Source organism: Microcaecilia unicolor, chromosome 9 (genome assembly GCF_901765095.1).
Source record: "Microcaecilia unicolor chromosome 9, aMicUni1.1, whole genome shotgun sequence".
NCBI lineage: Eukaryota > Metazoa > Chordata > Amphibia > Gymnophiona > Siphonopidae > Microcaecilia > Microcaecilia unicolor.
This window is the reverse complement of record NC_044039.1, coordinates 44,215,028-44,232,952: the sequence shown is the minus strand read 5'-3', so window position 1 is coordinate 44,232,952 and position 17,925 is coordinate 44,215,028. Positions and strand designations below refer to the sequence as shown.

Below are 17,925 nucleotides of genomic sequence, written 5' to 3'. Positions count from 1 at the left end.
AAAGCCTACAATGAGAACCGATAGCCACACTAGTCCACCTCACCAAACCCACTCAGTTAAGAAAGCCTACCTCCTATAATTACCCTATTCACTCCCCTCCTTCTTCTTTCTTCCCTCATTTAATTTCGACACAATACTAAATGTATTTGCTATCCTGTAACGACAATGTTTACAAAACTATGTAAGCCACATTGAGCCTGCAAATAGGTGGGATAATGTGGGATACAAATGCAATAAATAATAATAATTTTTAGTTAATGCTATTCACAGAATCGAAACAAAAAACACAGCATATTTTACATGTCTACAAACTATTATCTTTCTAACTCTGCAGTTAAGATGACTTTTCTAATAAAAATTTGGCAAGGAAGGATGAGCTTGTATATTTGCACAACTCGTATAAGAGGAACAACAGTTTAGAAAATACTTTTCTGTTCAAATAGTGAAACACCAGTGGTAGCATGCCAAGCAAACTGTGATGAATACTTGAAAGTGAGTGAGAGAGCCTTTGCTCCTGGCAGATTAAATCTTTCTTAGGTTTCTTGTTTCTCTTTTACTTGAATCTGTTCATCTCCCTCTTTATATTTTAATTACTTCTATTGTGTGCTTTATTTATATTGTAAACCATTCTTTTGTATCAAAGGGCAATATATAAAGTTTAAACTAAGTTAAAACTTTTATACACTATTGCAGGTTAATGAATCTCATTGTGTAGTGAATAAAGGAAGCAACCCACTTTCACAATTTGAATGACTATGAAAATTCTGGGCAGTAGTGGTTTGTAAAACAGGTCTTATATGTACATGGTATCCTCTGTCCAGTTTATTTTCATTGCTGTTTATTGATTGGTCAGTAGATGTCACCCAAATGCTACTATTTCTCTCTTGGCTCAATCCCCCCTCCCCTTATTGAGACACAGTGCTGTTTCAGGTTGTTCCAGAAACATGTACCATGTAACACAGAATCTGCTGTAGCATTCAGATATTTCTGGTTGCAAATAAGCTGCCCAGGCTGACTACTACAGAAAAGTTCTGATCTTTTTAACCAGCGCTTGGATTTGTGTGCACTGTACTGTTGTTGGACTCAGGCTGCAGCTTTCTACTTTGAACATGTAGAATGAGAAGCAAACTGGTTCAAAGATTAACATTAAATAATAATGAAAAGAAAAACATATAATGGCCAGCTCTTTGTCCTATTTAATAGATAAGTTAGTAAAACACCCTTCCAGGAGAGCTGCAGGGGAATAGAAATATAGATATTGTGGTGACCCAGCAGATTCTTCTGGGAGATGATGGATTTAATGTACAGATGATGGAACATGTAAACAGTAAATGTGTTCTTGTTTGTTAACTTGTATCTCTTCCCCCCCTCCAAAAAAAAAAAAAAAATCAGCAAGTGAAAGCATAGTACCAAATAAGATTTAACGATTCACATTGCTGTGGACAGCTTAATATGCATCAAGGCTAATAATATAATCTATACCTTCCTTCTCCATACTTTTCTGAAGAGTCACCTGCTCTCATATGAGAGAAGCATCTCTTCTTTTGTAGTTAACATTTTGCCTCACAGTCATGTTTATAATGTTGACAGCTTTGTTTGCAGTGGTCATGTTTTGGTTATATTAAAAGAATACTAAGGGCTTTCCCCATTTTTGTATCCATGTGGAACTATGTTTAGTACATCAGGCCATCTGTATCATCCATCTTTTTAGTGTTTTGTTAGTTTGAATATATCTTTGAAATGCAATGACTCTGAAATCTCTCAATCACCCCAGTGGGGAGACAGAGAATACGTCTGTTTGCTGCAATACAACGTGATGCCAAATATAGCTTAAAAGATCCTTCATCAAAGGAAAGACTTGAAAATAATAAACTAACAATGTCGTGACAGGTAGAACAACTCAAGGAGGAGCTAAGCACGAAAGAGGCTCAAGCGGAGGACCTGAAAAGGAAAGCATCTGCTCTCCAGACCGAGGTCTCTGTAAGACTCTCCTCTCTGTGTGCATTGCAAGCTCAAATGGGGTTCTGCAGCTATTGGTGTCTTTGGGGTGAAACACTTTTCCAGCTCACTCTGTTGCTTTAGCCACCATTTGAGCAAACTAACTACACATCTACTCTAGCTGCTTCTTGTTTACAACAACTTGCTACTTCTGTTATTATTCCTCTCATCACAAGCTCTGATTTGCTTGAGCATACTTTGTAGATCAGGCTGCTGCTAATTAATTTTCCTGGGAGTAGATCAGTTAGTAAAACATAACCCTTAAGTAGGGTGGGTGCCCCAGGATGTCTGAGTACCATGGAGTCTAAGTTCAATTAGTACTTCATGCACATATGATGTGTTAACTATCTGGCACATAATACCATAAGTAGCATAGAATTCCTTGTTGGTAGTAACTTTTTGCATAGAAACACAAGTACAAGGAAAAAAACACTGCTCCTGCAAATATATAGTACTCTTCAGAATATACTGTAATCAATTCAGTGGTTTCCACTTTTAAGGCCACACTTAGAATGCTTTTATCTGAAACAATTTATATCCAGAAAAGTTCAGCAAGATTACTTATTTTTAATGTTTAGTAGAATTTTTAGTTATTTTAAGTTTTGCTTTACAGTCCCATTTCACCAGAATTTTCTGAGGTGAATTTTGGTTTCATGAACAATAAATTGACTGCAATTGGTGTATTTTTTTCTTAATTACTATGTGACAGTAATGGAATGTTAAATTCAGTGTTCTCCGGGATTTTTGTTTTGTTTTTTGGACTTTTTGTATATACACCCCAAAGTGCAGTAGGTGTATTTTTTCTTAATTATTATGTGACAGTAATGAGATGTTATAGTCGCAGTTCTCTGAGTTTTTTTGTTTTTTGTTGGTTTATACACCGTAAACAAAGTGCAATAGGTTAAAAATTTCAGACAGTGAGAGCTTGTTTGCTAAGCCACTATATACATGTAAGGAATTTCACTGTACTATGTGTTTTTATAGTAAAATAAAACAGCTTCTGGAGTCCATGCGGTAGATATCTTATGAACAACAAGGAATGTTGTACAAGAGCTTTTGAGGCCAGTATAGTAATCTGCTTTGTTATTCCTTTAGCGCCAGCACAGCTTTGCACAAGCATGTCCTGATTTGCAGTTCTAATTAGGGTTACCATTTTGTGTCCTCTGAAAAAGAGGACACATGTCACGCCCCCTACCCCGCCCCCGCCACGCCTCATACCCCGCCCCCGCCACGCCCCCTTCGGGTCCTCGTTCCGCCCCTCTATTCCCCGCCCCCCGTCACATGGTTCCCCCCCCCTCACATATTCCCCCCCTCACTTACTATCTAGCCCTGGTGGTCTAGTAGGGTCTTCTCTTCGGGGCAGGAAAGAGCCCCCTCTTTCCTGCCCGGAGCGCTGCCTGTCCTTGCCTGCTGCATCCTCCTCGGTCTGGCTGGAGATTCAAAATGGCCACCGAGAGTTGAAGTGGCCTCGCGAGAGTTCAACTCTCGGTGGCCATTTTGAATCCCCAGCCAGACCGAGGAGGATGATAGACAGGGGAGGCAGCGCTCCAGGCAGGAAAGAGGGGGCTCTTTCCTGCCTCGAAGACGTCACTAGACCACCAGGGAACATGGTAAGGAAGGGGAGGGGACGGGAGTAGGGTTACCACGGCGCCGATCGCCCGCCCACACGCACGCGCCTGCCCGCACCCGCGCCCACGTTTGTCCAGAAATCCGGACAAACGTGGGTGCAGGCAAAATCCGCCGGACGCCCCGGACATGCCCTCAAAAAGAGGACATGTCCGGGGAAATCCGGACGAATGGTAACCCTAGTTCTAATGGTTTTTTGAGAGCTTGTGTCTGTGATATGTGGTGTTGGGTTGTTGGCTTTGGCTTTGTCTAGGTGCTCCTAGTAAGATCAAACCATAAAGATAAAAGGCATTCACTGAAGGAGGTCCTACTGGAGATTATGGGAAGAGCACATATGAGTTCAATACAAAAATCTTTGTATTGTACTTCAAAGTTTTTAGAAAAGTAAGTACTTCTGTTGGCTACTCTGGATCTTGCAACTTTGAGCAGCTTCTCAAGCACAGGCCTTATAACATCCTTTAATAAACCTGGATAAAAGTGGATGTAGCAAGCTGTAGCAAGCTGTTTGCACCAACTGCCAGTTTCTTTTGGTTAGCAATTCTATGAAAATCTTTTGGCACTGGCTGTGGTTTGATGGGCACCTTTTCCAGTTCAGACACATCAACTTGTTTGCTAGCTTCCTTGCATAGTATTTTGATAGTCCAAGAATGGGAAGCTAGCAACCACAGTTGCTTGCATTAATCACGAGCCACTATAAACAACCATCTTAAAAAGAATAAAATTGAAACTGCTATTAAAAAATACCCTTTTGGTGGTGTGCCTGCAAATTCCCAATGCAGTCTATATGTTGGCAAACAAAGCTGCCTCAAGAGAAGAAAAACTTTGGCTAGATTGTTCTATCTAAACCAAACACTATGTAAAATGTGAAAGTGTTTGTTTATGTGGTGGCCTGCTAGTTTTGTGACATTCCAGGTAATCAATATGGCTTTAAGTTAGGCCTTACTAAAGATATTCAGCGTTTCACTGTATCAGGTATGTGCTTCTCTTCTCATTAGCCAAGTTCTTTTGACAATGCTAATGCCCATTTCTTGATTCTTTTATCCCTTTTCTTTAGGCATCATTTTAAGTTTGCCAGTCATAGGGATGTGAAAATCTAGTCAAAATGCTTCCTTCTGTAAGGAAGATAATTTACCACCTGCATTTGTTTGGATTTACACATCTTGCCTGCTTAGTTGCGTGTTAGTTCTTTCTAAGTCTACATTTTTAATAGAATTCATTTGAGATCTAACAGTTGGCGTAAATGAATGGCAGGTGGTTACCATGTGCAGTTGCAATTTCTAGGACTTTAGCCTTGAAAAGAACTATGTGGGCAGCCCATGACAGATTGATGAATCAGTGTGATTCTATGATGGTACAGTGTTCGGGGAAAAACAAACTATGGGCCCTGTTTACTAAGCCGCGCTGTGTGCACGCTAATGATAGAGACACCCATTATATTCCAATGGGTGTCTGTAGCATTAGCGTGTGCTAAAATGTTTTCACGCCTACAGCACAGCTTAGTAAACAGGGCCCTATATTTAAACAAAGTCAAAGAGGGGGCAACCTGCAAAAAGTGCCAGGCACAGTTATAGCTGCCTTACTGGGCAGACTAGATGGGCCTTACTTGTCTGTATCTGCCATTATTTACTTTATTATGTTACTATTTTTTTTCTTTTGTTACATTTGTACCCCGTGCTTTCCCACTCATGGCAGGCTCAATGCGGCTTACATGGGGCAATGGAGGGTTAAGTGACTTGCCCAGAGTCACAAGGAGCTGCCTGTGCCTGAAGTGGGAATTGAACTCAGTTCCTCAGGACCAAAGTCCACCACCCTAACCACTAGGCCACTCCTCCACTCATTTCTTGTGGTGGTTAGGGAGTGGGATTAATGTACTAAGATGTTACACTAATCAACAACACTAATACATTCTTGATTTATGTCTTTCTGTCCTTTAATCCATAAGAATATTAGTCTGACCCATTATGACTATTCTTAAGGTCCATCAAGCTTGGTATAGCAGGTACTTTGCAGAATCCCAAAAAGTAGCAAGATGCCATGCTGCATAAAATCAGGGATAAACAGTGCTTTACCTCTAATCTACCTTAGTAATGGTTTATGGACTTTTCCTTTTTTTTTTTTTTTAAATACAGCTGCACTAATGTTTTACCACATTCTCCAGCATCAGATATCCAGTTTGTGTTGAATGAAAAAAGTATTTTCTCTTATTTGTTTTAAAACTTCATAATATGGTCACATGATGTCGCACTGGTGAGCAGACATAGGTGAGAGGAGCTCCTGAATCTCGATCCCCTTAATGCCCTAAAACCGCAAATTTTAGCAGAACCGACCTTACCACAAAAGGGTGAACATTGGAGAGATCTGAGGCACCAGTAATTGGACGGAACGAAGCAATATGGCTTCTAAATCAGTGAAAAAGCAGTCTGAGAAATCGAGACCATCGGAGGCACACAAGATGGCAGATGCGGATGGACATGGGACAACCTCAGTGAGCTCGGCATGGGTTGCTGAAATAGTCTTGGAAGTGACTCGGGCAATAGACAAAAAATTCCCAAGCGTCACTGATAAATTGGGTATGATGGACTGATAGAGTCATTGCAGGTAGAGTTTACGGCCTATTGCCAGAGAGTCTTAGACCTAGAAGATCGTGTGCAGCAAATGCATGCAGTGAATCCAAAATGGAGGAGCTGGAAAATAAGATGACATGGAAAACAGATCTAGGAGAGGTAATTTAAGATTGGTGGGCTTACCGGAGTCTACCTTGGAGACAGAGCTGCACAGATTTCTGGAAACCTTGCTGGTAAAATCGCTGCAGCTACGATCAGAAGTAGGGCCTTTGAGAATAGAGAGAGCGCATAGGCTCCAGAAGCCAAGCGGAAGCCAAGCCCAGGGTAGTAATTTTCAAACTACTAAATTATGCGCATAAGACTGAGGTGTTGCGGGTGATAAGATCTCTAGGAACACTCACATATGAAAATAAGACAATTATGTGCTTACAGGACTTTTCTGCAAGGGTCTCTTTGCTACGGAGAGCGTATACACCCATATGTTCAGAACTACACAGGCGCCAAATACAGTTTGTCCTTTTATACCCAGTGCAGCTTAAAGTGTTTAACGATGGAAAACCTAACTTCTTTGATGCACCAGGGGCAGCTAAAATCTTTATGAACCAACAAACCTCCTCGATACGAAATACCACTGAGTAAAGCAATTTCGCAGGGGCGCCATTGACATCTTCAGTTTTCTCTACTGGATTTTGACCTCAGTTGAACAGGATAAATCACAGCATGATCATTGTTTATAATTATGCTTTTTTTTTATTTTTTTAACTTTGTGTCTCCTTTGGCATACCTCCTGCTATCCCCCCCCCCCCCCCTTTTTTTGTCAGAGAGTCACCATGCTTTGGAGAGGAGCGTAAGGGGATATCCAGTGATATGGGATTTTGACTTTTGGTATCTGTGCAGGGACTGCAGACCAGTATTAGAAGCTGTGCCCCAACATTCCCAACATTGGGCCTAGGGAGATTTTTGATGGCAGAAGGGAAGTCATATGTTTGACCTCCCTTGGCTCGTGGGTGGAGGTGCCTTCTCTGAAGGGGCACAGCAGCCCGCTTTCCGGAGGATGAATATCTGGTACCTTATCAAGATTTGCATTTGGAAAGTAGTTATCACTGGAGCGTTATTACGGTTGTGAACTTCACATGTCAAAGAAGAAGAGAGAAAAGAAGGGGGGGAAAAAAAGGAATTTTTTTTTAAGAGCTCATCAAGTTAAATTAGGCTATATTGGACATATTGAAGTTGAGAACATAGACACACAGGCCTGAAGTGCTGGGTCAGATCCGGGGCCCAATAGGTCTGGTGCTCATGTCACGAGTGGTGAGCGAGTTGTTTGTTCACTGTTAGTGTGTAATAAGCAAGGTTGGGTTTTTTTTTTGGGGGGGGGGGGGATAGAGACAGTATTCTTTAATGGGTTGGTGGGAAGAGGAGGAAAGGAGAGGGAGGAGTCCTCTTGCAGTAACAAATTGGTAGTTCATGCCAGGGATAGATGGCAGAACTATGACCAGCCTCGTAGGAAGGCTGGCTGCATATTTGGGTGGATGTGGGGGAGGGGAGGGGTAAAAGGGAAGTACAGAAATCTGGGGTCTGTTATTTTTTTTTCTATTATGTTTGGGTCTATTATTGAACGGGATATTTAGGGGATCTTCTCGACTTTGCTCCTTCTATTTGGTTGATGGAGGGGGGAGATGGCACAGCATGAGATACTGGGCCTCCCGGGGCCACTTTTTTTCACACTAGGTATAGGGGAGGGTGTTAGGTTGGGACGACTCTCACTTTTAAAGATAAAATCATGGGCTTGCGTGTGTACTATTAAAAGGTTGGTGTTAGATGCCACTTAAATTTATTTCCTTGAATGTTAATGGGGTTACTTCTCCTATTAAGAGACAAAAAATGCTACAGTTTCTGAGTCATCACAGATCGGATGTGGCCTTTTTACAGGAAACCCACATGTTGACATCAGAACATGCAAAATTCAAGAAGTGGTGGGTGGGGAATATATTGGAAGCTCCAGCAGTGGGCCGTAAAGCGGAGGTAATGATTCTTTTCCGGAAGACTCTGGGTGTTCAGATTCAGGGGTGCTGGAGAGCAGGCTCTGGTAGATATCTCCTGGCCAAGGTAATGATAAATAAGCAACCTATGGTTTTGTGTAATATATATGCCCCAAATGTTTATGATAGGGGGTTCTTTAGGTCGCTGATCCACACTGTAGCTCAACATCAGGACATTCCGGTGATCATGGGGGGAAGACTTCAACATAGTTCATGACCCGGTATTGGATAGAAGTACAGGTAGGGGAGGAAGAGATGGACCCACGCCTCAGGGGATTTCGTCATTGTGTTCGGCATTAGAACTTCTAGATATATGGCGCATTCTACACCCAGAGGAAAGGGATTTCACCCATTTGTGATAGTACCGACTTTGCGGAGTTTATTCGCTACATTTGTAGAGACAGGGCAATTATCTGATTCATTGCGTTTAGTGCAGATAGTAGTGCTGCTGAAGCCAGAACGGAACCCACAATTGCCAGCTTCCTACAGACCTATATCTTTATTGAACGTGGAAGCTAAAATCCTGGTGAAACTTTTGGCAAATAGGTTAGCCTCCATCTTACCATCGTTGATAGATGAGAGTCAGGTTGGCTTCGTTCAAGGATGCAAGAACACTAAGAATATCCGCAAAATATTAATATCAATGGAGTGCAAAGAACGGACAAAGGTGCCTTCCCTGCTCATATGTTTTGATGTGGAGAAGGCATTCGACAGAGTCAGGTGGGAGTTTTTATATGCAACATTAGAGGCCTATGGGTTTGATGGATTCTTTCTAGAGGCTATACGGGTGTTGTATAATGAACATAGGGCGGCATTATGGCTACAGGGGATGGTTTCAGAATCTTTTACGATTCAGAGGGAGGGCTGTCCTTTGTTGCCACTTCTTTTTGTTTTAACTCTTGATCCGCTTATTCGGGAGATCTTAAATAATCCAGATATTCAAGGAGTACGAAATGGTGCTCAGCAGTTTAAATTATCGGCCTTTGCGAATGATATTTTAGTGCATTTGGTTAATCCAGAGACGTCCCTAAATGCCTTGATGGATAGTTTTGCTGAATATGGAGACTTTCCTGGTTTTAAATTGAATTTTGATAAATCGTTGGCATTGCCAACACAGCCTTTGGTGAGGCGTAATTGGGAAGGGGGATTTCCTCTGAAATGGACATCTAGGTTCTTTTCATACTTAGGTATCAGACTTCCATATAAATCTTTTCTGATACACGATCTGAATGTGACATGTCTCTTAGAATTCTCCAAAGACCGTTTCACAAAATGGATGTCTCTTCCTATTTTGGTATATGGAAGGCTCCAACTATTTCGTATGGTTCTCTTTCCCCGATGGCTTTACACTTTGCAATTGTTGCCTATCAGACTGACAAACCAGGATCTACTACTCACAACTACTCATCATTTCTATAGTGCTACTAGACGTACGCAGCGCTGTACACCTGAACATGAAGAGACAGTCCCTGCTCGACAGAGCTTACAATCTAATTAGGACAGACAAACAGGACAAACAAGAGATAAGAGAATATTAAAGTGAAGATGATGAAATAAGGGTTCTGAACAAGTGAATAAGCGTTAGGAGTTAAAAGCAGCATCAGAAAGGTGGGCTTTTAGCTTAGATTTGAAGATGGCCAGAGATAGAGCTTCACGTACCGGCTCAGGAAGTCTATTCCAGGCATATGGTGCAGCAAGATAAAAGGAACAGAGTCTGGAGTTAGCAGCGAAGGAGAAGGGTGCAGATAAAAAAAAAAAGGTTCCAGGGGAGATCCGGGAAATTATAGACCGGTGAGTCTGACGTTGGTGCCGGGGAAAATGGTAGAGGCTATTATCAAAAACAAAATTACAAAGCGCATCCAAGGACATGGATTACCTAGACCAAATCAGCACGGCTTTTGTGTGGGGAAATCTTGCCTGACCAATTTACTTCAATTCTTTGAAGGAGTAAACAAACATGTGGACAAAGGGGAGCTGGTTGATATTGTGTATCTGGATTTTCAAAAGGCATTTGACAAGGTGCCTCATGAAAGGCTGCAGAGGAAATTGGAGGGTCATGGGATAGGAGGAAATGTCCTATTGTGGATTAAAAACTGGTTGAAGGATAGGAAACAGAGAGTGGGGTTAAATGGGCAGTATTCACTATGGAGAAGGGTAGTTAGTGGGGTTCCTCAGGGGTCTGTGCTAGGACCGCTGCTTTTTAATATATTTATAAATGATTTAGAGATGGGAGTAACTAACAAGGTAATTAAATTTGCTGATGACACAACGTTATTCAAAGTTGTTAACTTGCGACAGGATTGTGAAAAATTACAGAAGGACCTTACGAGACTGGGAGACTGGGTGGCTAGATGGCAGGTGACGTTTAATGTGAGCAAGTGCAAGGTGATGCATGTGGGGAAAAAAGAACCCGAATTATAGCTACGTCATGCAAGGTTCCATGTTAGGAGTTACGGACCAAGAAAGGGATCTGGGTGTCGTCGTCGATAATACTCTGAAACCACCTGCTCAGTGTGCTGCTGCTGCAGCTAGGAAAGCAAATAGAATGTTGGGTATTATTAGGAAAGGTATGGAAAACAGGTGTGAGGATGCTATAATGCCGTTGTGTCGCTCCATGGTGCGACTGCATCTTGAATAATGTGTTCAATTCTGGTCGCTGCATCTCAAGAAAGATATAGTAAAATTGGAAAAGGTGCAGCAAAGGGCGAATAAAATGATAGCAGGGATGGGACGACTTCCCTATGAAGAAAGACTAAGGAGGCTAGGGCTTTTCAGCTTGGAGAAGAGACGGCTGAGGGGAGACATGATAGAGGTATATAAAATAATGAGTGGAGTGGAACGGGTGGATGTGAAGCGTCTGTTCACGCTTTCCAAAAATACTAGGACTAGGGGGCATGCGATGAAACTACAGTGTAGCAAATTTAAAACAAATCGGAGAAAATTTTTCTTCACCCAACGCATAATTAAAATCTGGAATTCATTGCTGGAAAACGTGGTGAAGGCGGTTAGCTTGGCAGAGTTTAAAAGGGGGTTAGACAGTTTCCTAAAGGACAAGGCCATAAACCATTACTAAATGGACTTGGGAAAAATCTACAGTTCCAGGAATAACATGTATAGAATGTTTGTACGTTTGGGAAGCTTGCAAGGTGCCCTTGGCCTGGATTGGCCGCTGTCGTGAACAGGATGCTGGGCTCGATGAACCCTTGGTCTTTTCCCAATGTGGCATTACTTAAGTACTGATGTACTTATATAAGAGAGATTTACCCAGTGAATGGAGTTCCCGGGGAGAAATGTAGAGAGAGATGAGAGTGGAGAGGTACTGAGGAGCAGCAGAGTGAATGCACTTTTAAGTCAATAAGAGGAGTTTAAGCTGATTGTGGAAATGGACAGGAAGCCAGTGAAGTGACTTGAGAAGAGGGCTAATATGAGCATAACGACATTGGCGGAATATTAGTCGTGCAGCAGAATTTTGAACAGATTGCAGAGGAGAGAGATGGCTAAGCGGGAGAAGCAAGTGAGAAGCAAGTTGCAATAGTCTAAGCGAGAGGTGATAAAGAGTGTGGATGAGGGTTCTGGTAGTGTGCTCAGAAAGGAAAGGGCGAACTTTGGTGATATTATAGAGAAAGAAATGACAGGTTTTAGCAGTCTGCTGAATATGTGCAGAGAAGGAGAGGGAGGAGTCGAAGATGACCTCAAGGTTACGAACTGATGAGACAGGAAGGATGAGAGTGTTATCCATAGAAATAGAGAATGGGGTTGGAGGAGAGGTTGGTTTAGGTGGAAAGATAAGAAGCTCACTTGGTCATGTTTAGTTTCAGATGGTGCTGAGACATCCAAGCAGCAATGTCGGACAGGCAGGCTGATACTTTGGCCTAGATTTTGGCTGAGATTTCTGGTGTGGAGAGGTAGATCTGGTAGTCATCAGCGTAAAGATCTACTATCTCTTTGTAAAATACTGTTGAATTTTTGCTGGTCAGGGAAAAAGCCAAAGGTTTCATTCAAGTATATGTGTGACTCCTGGCAGAGTGGGGGGTCTTGGACTTCCAGACATACAGAAATATAATATGACCTGTTTGCTTAGGTATATAGGGGATTGGCTATTAGAGAAACAAAATTTCACACCCAAGACCTATGAAATGGCTTCTTACCACCCATGGAACTTCTTTTCTCTAATTCGTTGTCTGGCAAGATTAATACTGGAAGGTCTCTGGGGTGGTATATTACTGAAATCTCTGAGGGTAAACTGGAAATATCTGATTACAAAGATGGGAGGGAATCCTCAGATTTCTGATCAACTACCAATCTGGAAAAGAGAATGCTAGCTTCCGGCGTTGGGCAATTAAAGGACTCATTTATATCACCTATTAGAGGAAGATGGGAGATTGCTTTCTTGGAATGTGTTATTAGAGAGAGGATGGGTAGAGCCTTGGGATTTGTTCGCATATAGACAGGTGAGTCATTATATAGGAAGTTTGGACTTTGCTGATCCTGGATTCAGGCTAAGACATCATTTATTAGAATTCTTTGGGCCATTTCAGGATGGCGGCCTGTCGGTGTCTGGCTTGCACAAAGTTTTAGGGATGCTGTTGTTAGTCGCAGATAGAGAGCTTGGGGCCCGCTGGAGCAGGGACCTGGGGATAAATCTGGATTCATTAGATTTGCTTAAGTTGATTCGACGAATTCCTGATATATCGATTAATGCAGAATTGCGTTAGTGTCAGTTTCGGGTACTACACAGGGCCTATTTTACTCAGGAAAGACTCTACAAGGCAATCCCCGATATGTGAGAAGTGTCATCAAGACATTAATTCCTTTATTCATTCAATTTGGAAATGCAAGGTTATACAGTCTTTTTGGAGGAAAGTGCTACAATATTTAGAGAAATTATGTGGGGAGAAGGATTAGAGCAACACCGGCGAGCCTACTTCTGGACAAATATGAGGACCTGGGTTCGCATGATCGCTTTTCCAAGCTGATGATCCGCAAAGCAGGGATGATAAGTAAAAGAGTTATTTTGGGAGTGTGGGTCGGCGATCAAGCTCCTTCTTATTGGCTCTTAGAACAATATGCACGCTCTTCTTGTAGAAGTAAACAAATATTTTTGGCCACTTGGGATAGCTATCTCCAGTCTCTACCTCATAGAGCCCACAGGCTGGTGCTGAATTCTTTGTTTAAAATACCTATGGAGGAGGATCCTGGGAGGGGGGAGGGGAGGCCCAGTGTTTATGTATTTATATGTAGTAGAAGAATGGAGCAGCCTGCCCATTATTGAATAAGGGTTTTTTTTTTCTTCCTAACCTCCATCTCTAGAGGGGGGGAGCGGGGTCGAGAATGGGGGGGGGGGGGATAGTTGGGGGAGGGGGGATTAGGGTTATGGAATGGGTGGAAGGGTTGGGAACCTCCAGAGGTCCATAACGAATATAAGGAGGGATGTTATAAGAGTAAAGATATCCCCCTTTAGTTTATAGATATGACAAGGTGTTGAACTGGAAGATTGGAGTGTGTCCAACACTTCTCACAGGTCGCAAGGATCTCAGTTCCATTTAGATGGGAGAATGCTAAGTGTGGGTGGGGAGGGTATTGCACTGGGATTTCTTAGCTGACAGTATGGAATGGAGGGAAGTTAGGTCTGCAGGGGAGGGGTTTATTTTGTTCTTCCTTGCGGGGGGTGTGCTGTGTGGAAGGGAGGGGGAATTGGGTGTGGGATGATAAAGAGGAAATGTATTGACGATTATAAGAAAGTCTGCTGATTATTTATACCCTTGATTTACCTTATTGAGATTGGTTTTTTTTTGTCAATAAAAAGATTTAAATTAAAACTTCATAATGTGACCCTTAGTCATTGTACTGAGAGAACCATTTGTTTACCCGTTCCATTCTGCAGTTTCCTCTCTCATATTTTTTTTTGTTACATTTGTACCCCGCGTTTTCCCACTCATGGTAGGCTCAATGCGGCTTACATGGGGCAATGGAAGGTTAAGTGACTTGCTCAGAGTCATAAGGAGCTGCCTGTGCCTGAAGTGGGAATCAAACTCAGTTCCCCAGGACCAAAGTCCACCACCCTAACCACTAGGCCACTCCTCTCCCTTCAACCATTGCACAGACTGAAGAGGCTTTACCCTCTTTTTCCTTTTCTCATAGGGGAATTACTTCATCCTCTTTATCATTTTATTGCCCTTCTCTCTACCTTTTCTAATTCTGTTACAGTTCAGTCTCGATTATCTGATGTAAACATGAACAACCCATTGTCGGATAAGTGAAAAGTCTGGAAAACAATGGTAATGCCTTAAAAAAATGCACGGAAAACATAACTTTATGCATAAAGAACAGGTATAGGGTATCTGTGTTTAAAATATTGTTTGAGAGTCAAGTGATGTGGTGAGCTCGGCGGCTGTGTACTGCTGCAGCTCCTGGACATCCACCCCTCAATCTGTGATTAATTTATCACTAAACATTTTCTATGAGTGACTGACTTGTGGCAGAGTTGGCTCTGCGTGGAAAAATATTTGGAGAAGTCTCCCGCTGTTATGCCGCAGAAATCAGCCAGGCAAGAGAGGGAAGACATGCAAGGGAGACACAAAGATGGCGTCATCTCTGACTCGGACCTTGGCGGTATTCACGGATGCCCAATTGGCACAACTCACGCTGGCAGTGGTCAAGACGTTGGAGCCCAAGCTGGGTGCTTTATCACAGAAAATTGATGCATTTCAAACCATGTTAGATGGGCTCACATCTCGTGCAGTTGAGATAGAAGGTCGCTTGTTGATGGTGGGGGATGAGGTAACGTCGTTTGGACCTGTGGTGGAGAGATTGGAAAAGCAGGCACAGCTGTATGCAGAGAAACTAGTGGACTTGGAGAATCATTCCCGCAGCGGACTTGGAGAATCATTTCCGCAGGAGCAATCTCTGCATCGTTTGCGTGAACACATCCCAGAATGAAATCAGGCTCATTGGTTAGAAGACTGGTTTACAAAGTAGTTTTTGCTCTCTGATGCTATGGGCTCATTGATCCTGGAAAGAACGCACTGCGTGGGACTCCAAATAGAGGAGTGGCAGCGGGCCAGAGCGGTATTAGCTTGAATTTTAAATTACTGCCATAAGATGGATATTTTGTGTGGCTATTACATGAAACGAGACACTCACTTGTGAGGGACAGCACGTCTTAATATTTCAAGATTATTCTCCTGCGGTACAGGAGCGCAGGAGGAAGCTGCTGCATCTGATTTGCGCTACCTTAGCGAAGAAGGGGGTAAAGTTTATGCCCCTTTACCCAGCTGTACTAAGAGTACAACAAAATTGGCACTAGAAATCCTTTTCAACTGAAACGGAGGCGAGGGCAAGTCTGCTAGATGGTGACATGATCACCCCAGGGCCCTCAGACTAAGTCTTTATTTTCTATTTGAGTTTAAACAAAATGTTTTTTTTTTCACAAGTTCTTTTATATTGTTATTCCATTGTGATTTTCTAAAGCGTGAATCAAAACAAGTGTTAGAATGTCAGCAGACTTCTTTTGTTACTTTCTTTGTTTATTTATTTATTTGCTGCATTTGTACCCCACATTTTCCCACTTATTTGCAGGCTATGCAAATGAAAATGTTAAGAATATTTTCATTGGAGGGGTGGGGTACCCTGCATCAATGGTGTGACTTCTCACTAACTGGCGAGAGTGCTTGGCTGGGTAATGTTTAGTGGGTCTGTTGAGGACGTGGGCTTTTTGGGGGTGGTGTTGGGAAGAAGAGGGACAGGAAGATTGATGGGAGGTGGGGACGGGTTGGTGGGGAGGAGAATGGTAATAATCATGCTGCGCAGTCAGGCAAGAAGTATTATTTGGACCTTGTTCATGCAACCTTTAGATATTATAAATCCTGAGATTTTGTTTTCTCTGGTGCATAGGGTTTTACCTTTGAAATGGTGGGTGATTAGAGTTTTTGTTATATTGACTATAGGCCTGGGTGAGGCTGGGCGCCCAGGTTTGTTCTTGCACATGAATCCCTCTACTTCAGCATAACCCCCTCCAGATATCCTGGGGCGTTCTTACACTAGATTTGTTACTTGGAATGTGGGGGGAGTCGTGTCTCCTGTGAAGCACGGCAAAATCTTGTCAGCTCTTAAACGGCATAAAGCCGATGTTCCATGTTTGCAGGAAACAAAGTTTGTCTAAGTGAGGACATCAAAAATTGCAGCGTTCTTGGGTTGGCAAAGTTTATTCTGCATCCACTTGTCAGAGAAAGCGAGGAGTGGGTATCTTAATTTGAAAAGGTTTATCTTGTAAAGCTGAGCTTATACCACATGACTCTGCAGGGCATTATGTTCTTATTCACTTGTGGTTTCACAGCCAAGAATTACTACTCCTGTCCCTATATGGGCCTAACCTCTATGTCCCCTCATTCTTACATACTATCACACAACTTTGTCTCCCCTATCAATCGCTGCAAGTGATGGTTTTTGGAGACTTAGTGGCTGATCCAGTGGCGGATTGTTCTACTCTGCATTCTTCTCATCATGGTGGAGTCCGTGACAGAGCTCTTTCTTCCTTTGTGTTCTCTTAACCTTATCGATATGTGGCACATCCTCCACCCTAGGGAGAGAAATTTTACACATTTGTTGAGGGCACATGGGGATATGTTCCTGACTATACTATGTACTAGTGGCCCGTGCACTCTTTGATCATATGATCAGAAGAGGTCTCGGACCACTCGCCAGTGTGGACAGATATAGAGGCTCCTGGGGGTTCGCACTCATAAACGTAGATACAAAAATACTATCCAAAGTTTTAGAAGATCAGTTGGCTGATATACTTCCCCATTTAGTGGTCACAGAACAAGTGGGCTTTGTTTGGCACCGTTGGTCTCCTCCTAGTGGCCATAGCACACTGCCAGACTCAACATGTACTGTCACTGGTGGTCAGTCTATGCCGAGAAGGCATTTGTTAAAGTGGGATGGGAATTCCTGTTTGCGGTACTGGGCCACATGGGCTTTGGAGGTTGGTTTCTGCGGGCTCTAAAGGTGGTGTATTCTGAATTGTTCTCATTGATTCCTGTCTTGCGTGGTATGTGACAGGGGTGTCCGCTATCGCCTCTCTTATTCATACTTTCTTAAGAACCCTTGTTGTGTACCCTAAAGCTGGCTAAGGAGTTTCACGGGGTGCAAATCTTAGATCACTGTATTAAGACCCTTGTTTATGCAGATGATCCATTTGTGGTGATGACGACACCACAGCGATCCTTGCCGGCTCTCTTACACTTAATCCAACAATTTGGCCACCTCTCTAGGTCTGCGCTGAATTTACAGAAATCTGAAGCCCTTCCGTTGATATATTTACAAACATCGTGGGTGGGACCCTTCTCCATGGCATGGGTAAATGAGCCTCTAAAGTATCTGGGTGTGCGCGCATTCCCCGTGATGTGACCCAATTATATTCAGTGAATGTAAATAAACTGCTTGAAGATGCATGCGGCAGACTTCAGGCTTGGCATGCTTTTCATCTTTGTTAGGGCGAATTTCATTGTATAATATGTTAATTGTACTATGTTGGCTGTAAGTATTCCAAATGTTACCCTTACACTTAAGAGTTTCTGATTTAAAAAATTTTTAAATAGAAGTTTGCAAAAGTTTCTATGGCGGGGGAGGAGGGTTCGCCTTCCAGTCGCCACCTTGCAGATCCCAGTGGAACACGCGGGCCTGGGACTTTTAAGTAA

The 17,925-nt window shown here is 42.7% G+C and overlaps 1 protein-coding gene across 1 annotated transcript in view; it reads left to right on the top strand.

The window, feature by feature from the left end:
* The window catches only part of ERC1 (ELKS/RAB6-interacting/CAST family member 1), a 503,932-nt gene that overhangs the window by 166,283 nt on the left and 319,724 nt on the right, over positions 1-17,925 (top strand). Inside the window, 1 exon segment of the mRNA XM_030214918.1 lies at positions 1,891-1,974. Coding sequence (XP_030070778.1) covers positions 1,891-1,974 — 84 coding nt within the window.